At 27.3% G+C, this 5,816-nt stretch overlaps 1 protein-coding gene across 1 annotated transcript; it reads right to left on the reverse strand.

Annotated features, from left to right (window-relative positions):
* Nucleotides 1–492: 492 nt before the first annotated feature.
* Nucleotides 493–1,026, reverse strand: LOC143586252 (cell wall / vacuolar inhibitor of fructosidase 1-like). Its single transcript, XM_077067838.1, has one exon. The coding sequence runs from the start codon at nt 1,000–1,002 to the stop codon at nt 493–495; it is 510 nt and encodes a 169-aa protein (XP_076923953.1). The 5' UTR covers nt 1,003–1,026.
* Between the last annotated feature and the right edge of the window lie 4,790 nt (nt 1,027–5,816).

Genomic DNA, 5,816 nt, shown 5'->3' on the forward strand with positions numbered 1-5,816 from the left:
GCTGTCTCAGTCTACTCACCTGCGTGCATACTAAAAGTCAGCTACGCTAAGTGAGTTCTAGTTAATCATACAACATACAACATATTCATAATTACACACTTTCATACGTACCCCATAATTTCATACTTTCGTATATATATACTTACTTACTTACTTAGTTACTCTTTTTCTTTCATATTCATACCTTACGTTATAAAGAGCATTTCTCCTTATAACCTTCGCATATATTATTAGGGTATGCAACCCCTTAACCTTCGCATATATTATTAGGGTATGCAACCCTTTAACCTTCGCATATACATAAATTAAGAAGCTTACTACTTTTTCACCCAATTATCTTTTTTTGTCTTTTAATTTGATTTTGTAGATTTGATTGAGGGGGAATAATCCTAGTTAATGTTTAAACAGTAAATATACGTTTCATTATGAAGACCTTCAATTAGGCCGTTAAACAAATACTAACTTAACGGAATACATAAACACACACAATCTTCATAATAACAACCTAATAATAGCTATGGCAACGTTACCAACATCTTCAACATCCTTATTCGTTTGTGTTAGCGGCGAAGCCTGACCACGACTACTAAAACCCCGCTCACAAGCTTGAGCCTGAGCAGCAGTATCACCCATCACATCCATCGCAGGCTTGGGCTGACCCCCGTTCAACTCCTGATCAACAGAGGGCACATCCATTTGAACTACCGCCATATACGCCAGCTCGCACTTTTTTAGTGATTGTTTAAGCTCAGGATGTGAGTTATACATAGACTTGATTTGCTGTATGGCTCGAGTCGCTCTAGCCCCGGCTGCACCAACCATGATGAGTGCCAAGTCTTTAACATTACCACTTGAGCTCTTGGGGTTGGCTAAGAGAGTTGACAAGCATAGATTGTATGAGGGTGTGGCTTTGCATGTGGTTTCAATCAATCTTCTATCTCCCATTGCTATTAATGGAGTTTGAATGATAAGAAAGAACAATATGAGGACATGAAACTTCATATTGAAGAGGTGTTTGGTGATCAAAGATGAATTTTGCTTATTTCATAAGACATAATGCCATTGTCTATTTATAAACCACTAAGCTTCTACGTTAGTTGTAACTCCCTGATTTATTTGAACACAAAATAATAATGGTATAATTAAAAAGAGAAAGACTAGTAATTTCAAACTAAAATCACGTTTCACAATTATTAAATTACATAACTCCATAGAACATAAAAACATTCGATTTATTAGCAAAACTAAGATAAATAAGTAGGCTTTAAAAAATGGGTTTTGAATTGGATAAACAAACTACTAAATATATATTGATACAAATTTTTATTTACCATCAATAATATGCATGTTTGTGGTGAAAAAGTTTAAAATACTAAGGGAGAAAGTGCGTGGCAAAACAAAAAATTTATAAAGAGTTTCAAGAAATTAAAAAAAATCAAAATTCACAATATAAATAAAAAACTAAAAAAAGTGCTAAAATATATCCGTCGTCTTTAACATTAAATAAAGCAATGTCAAGGAAAAAAATACACAATGACGAAAATAAACAAAGAAAACAATAAAAAATAAAAAAACATGATAGATCGTAAAATATAGCACAACGTCAAGGAAAATATAACACATTGTTAAGTAATATAATATAATATCAAGAAAAAAACATTTTTGTTTTTCTCTTTTTTTTCGTTTTTCTATATTTTGAATGATTTTTTCTAACCTTTTATTATTTCTTTAAGGAATGTTTTACTCCTTATTCTTCTCATGATTACTGGAATTAAATTGTCGGTTAAAAGTTATTACATAAAATAAAAAAAAATAAGAAAAACTGAATTGTGGGAATGAAATTAGCATTAATACAGTAAAATTGTGGTTATTTGAACTTAAACTGTCGGTTTTGATAAAAAAAATAGATGACTGTATTAATGCGTAAATTTGTGTTTAGTGGAATTTCAATTGCATTTATGTCGTTACGCCATAAAAATAGTTATTATAAATTAGTTGAAAAGAAGAGTTACTTAAAAGTAGAAACAAAATTAATATCAAATACACTTTTTTTAAAAGAAGAATATTATTAAAAACAAAAAGGACTACTTACAAAAAAAACGGATCACTTACAAGACCAAACGGACCCAAACAAAACAAAAGAAAAATACATTGAACTTAAACGACCAAATATATGAAACATAGCCATTTAAATATGGAAATTAACAAAACTGAATCGACACCACATCTTCCACTCTAGACTTTTTCTTTTGCTCCTTTGTTTAATCCACAAAAAAATAAGCCGATTTGATATCATTCATTACTTTGGACAATACCATAGGAGAGTTACTGAAAATGAAATCATTTTTAGAAAGTCATATCATCCAATACGTGACCGTCAAAATAGATTGAACCATAAGACACAACTCCTTCATCTTTATAATCTTACTTTGGTAACCTAGTAAGTCCTACGCCGAATCAAATATAGCACGTCTAGGAAGTTTAACCCAATCATGTATTATCTGACGTATCTCCTTAAAGATAGAATTTACTTTTCAATTCGGTGAAAGATTATCATGAAATGGATTTTGGAGTTCGAGTGGGTACTACAAAATTAACTCTTACATATAAAAATTTTCTTATAGATTAACTATAACTATGATAATAACACAAAGAAAAGATAGTATTCGATTTTTAATCCCCTGAAGGGTCCACACAAAAGTAAAAGCAATAGTAAGGGAGTTCTTCTCATAGATCAAGGTGAAGCGTGAAATTTTCGAATGTCGGTTAAGTCTGCTTGTGTTTGTGGTATAATGCATCAAGTCTTCGGGTTGGTTTAGTTGCGTTTCCTTTCAGTTGTGATTGTTTGATACGTCTTTGTGTTAGTCCTCCTTTTGTTATGTTTCTTATGATTTTTATTGCCAATGTGTATTGATGTATCCTCATATTTAATTTCTTATTACTATATAGCCTTTTTATTATACAAACTCCGTTCTAATAATAATAATAATAATAATAATGGTAAAGTTAAAATACAAAGTACAATAAAAATGAGAAGAATGAGAGTGAATATAATTCATTGATCTTAGATTTGGATGGTGGAGATTAATTTAAGAATAAAAATTGATAAGAGATAGATAATAACCCACTTATGATAATTTTCTCTCTCCACATGCAAGACACATGCTAATTCCTTCGTCATTTTAAAACGTTTATAACGTTTTCATACAACATTTGTTTTAGAAAAATTTTTAACATAATAAAAAGTGTTTTTTATCTTTAATATGAATATCATATTGTTATATAAAAATAAAATAAAAGGTTAGTGGGTTTTTTATATTGTGTTATTTCACTGTTCATTGTGTTTTTTTAGTTAAGTTTTTCTATGCATTGTGTTATAAATTTGGTCATTGTGTTTTTCAGTTGATACTCATATTAACGATAAAAACTAAAATAAAGATTACGTTATTGTGTCTTTTTGTTCATTTTTTGTTTATCATTGTGTATTTTGTGCTCAATATTTGTCTTTCTACTTATTATTGTGCTTAGGGATGGTAATGAGTCGGGTTTGGGTCAGGTATAGGTATTCCCAAACCCATAACATGTTATGAAAGTCCGTCCCAAACACGATGATTAGTATTAGTATTTAAAAAAAAACACAATGATCGGTTGAAAGAAACAATGGCGAAAAAAAAACATTGACAAACAGAAAGATACAATGACGAAAAAAGACACAATGGTAAGCAAAAGACACAATGATGTAATTTTTTTTTATTTTTATATAACAAAATCATACTCATATTAAAGATAAAAAACGTTTGTTATTATGGTGAATTTTATTTAAAAAAAAATATTATATGAAAAAGTTATAGACGTTTAAAAATGATGGTGGAATTAACATGTGACTTGCATGTAGAGAGAAAAAATGTGTACTATTACTTTTATATCATTTTCCATTTGGTCTATACTTGACATATATCAATTAATTATGATTTCTCACCCTTCTTATTTTTATTGACATTTGTAGAATAACTCAAACCTAATAATAATAATAATAATAATAATAATAATAATAAAAGAAAGCAAAGTTAGTGTAATAATAGACAATAACTTTATTGGATCATGTTTGTTATGATTTTTTTTTATTTCAGCAATTTATATATCAAATGTTATTTATATTTTTAATTGGGTACTAAACAATGACTATAATTTACAAAATATTTGCTTATGTTTGATGTCCTATTTTGTGTATGGATTAAATCTATACTTGTCTAATTTGTTATTTTTTAGTTTTAATTTGGATAATTGGCTCATGAGCTCATTAATTAACTAATTACTTGTTAAGTTCGAACATAATTACCGTGTTTAGAAATTGACTGGGGGCAATTTTATAGAAAAACAACCAATTTTTTAAAGTATTCTATTTAGGTAATCCAAATTTGAACAATGTTCCAATTAATTTACCTATTATCCATATTTTATTAAATGACATGTTTTAGCTAATATTCCAATTAGTTGGAACAATGTTTCAACTAGGGTATAGCCCGTGTTATACACGGGTAAAAAAACATGTCAACAAACATAATAAATTTAAACAACAAATTCAAGCAACACAAAACTTTTTTAAACTTTCGGACCAAAACGTTATCCATTTACATTGTCTAGATATTTAGGTAATCCAAATTTGAACAATGTTCCAATTAATTTACCTATTATCCATATTTTATTAAATGACATGTTTTAGCTAATATTCCAATTAATTGGAACAATGTTTCAACTAGGGTATAGCCCGTGTTATACACGGGTAAAAAAACATGTCAACAAACATAATAAATTTAAACAACAAATTCAAGCAACACAAGACTTTTTTAAACTTTCGGACCAAAACGTTATCCATTTACATTGTCTAGATATTAAAAGTTAAAAGTTACAATAAGTTAATGTATGTCGAACAACCAAAAAACATCAACAAAAGACATAAACATGTTCTTTCATATTAAACCGCCATCAACTTCTTCAAACATTCTATCAAAAGAAACTCATTTTGCTTAACCACCTGAAAATATAATAAAACTATTGCATCCGAATTAAATATACCACAATAACATATTTAATAATGAGTAACATTTGAACATTAATAAAATTGTACTTATAAAATTGTTGTTTTTATTAAAACAAAATAACATATAACAACAAACAAAGTAAAATGACAACATGAAACATCTTTCTAACTTAAACCATTAAACCAAAAAGATATATCAATAAAAACCTTTTTTTGGCCGTCATTTTATAACTAACAAATTTGATACTATTTCAAAACAACCCGTTTTGAAATATTTTCAAAATAGTTACAAAATATAAAAAAATTGGAATTAGTCAACTTCAAAAAATTAAGAAATTGTTTTTGATTTTGACCAATCTTGCAACAAATTTTTAAATCACTAACATTAATATTTTGTTAAATTTGCAAAACTTAAAAACGTTTTACAATAAATGAATTCTCAAATAACTTTGGAAAGATTAAAAAAGTTTATGTTGACTTTGAAAATAATTAAAGCTGAAAAAATATGACTAATTAATTTAGAAATAATTACAAAAATGAAAATCAAATCGGTTAATTTGAAAACTTCAAAAAATTATGGAAAGATTTTGAAATTAGTTTAAAATTATGGAGAGTATTAAAACCTTTAAAATTTTGTTGAAAGATTGATCAATTTTTGAATTTAAAAGGAGTTTAAATATGTTAATTAAATTTTATAGTTTTGAGTTTAAATTTGGTCTTCCATATAAAGATAGAAATAATTTGAAATATTTTGATTAATGAGAATAATAATATT

This window comes from Bidens hawaiensis, unplaced genomic scaffold (genome assembly GCF_021521415.1).
Source record: "Bidens hawaiensis isolate Kalapana, Puna unplaced genomic scaffold, B.hawaiensis_p1.1 tig00034588_1, whole genome shotgun sequence".
NCBI classification, from domain to species: Eukaryota; Viridiplantae; Streptophyta; class Magnoliopsida; order Asterales; family Asteraceae; genus Bidens; species Bidens hawaiensis.

Excerpts from the sequence above, each read along its gene's own strand:
- LOC143586252 (XM_077067838.1), bottom strand. The coding sequence starts at position 1,002 with ATGAAGTTTCATGTCCTCATATTGTTCTTTCTTATCATTCAAACTCCA.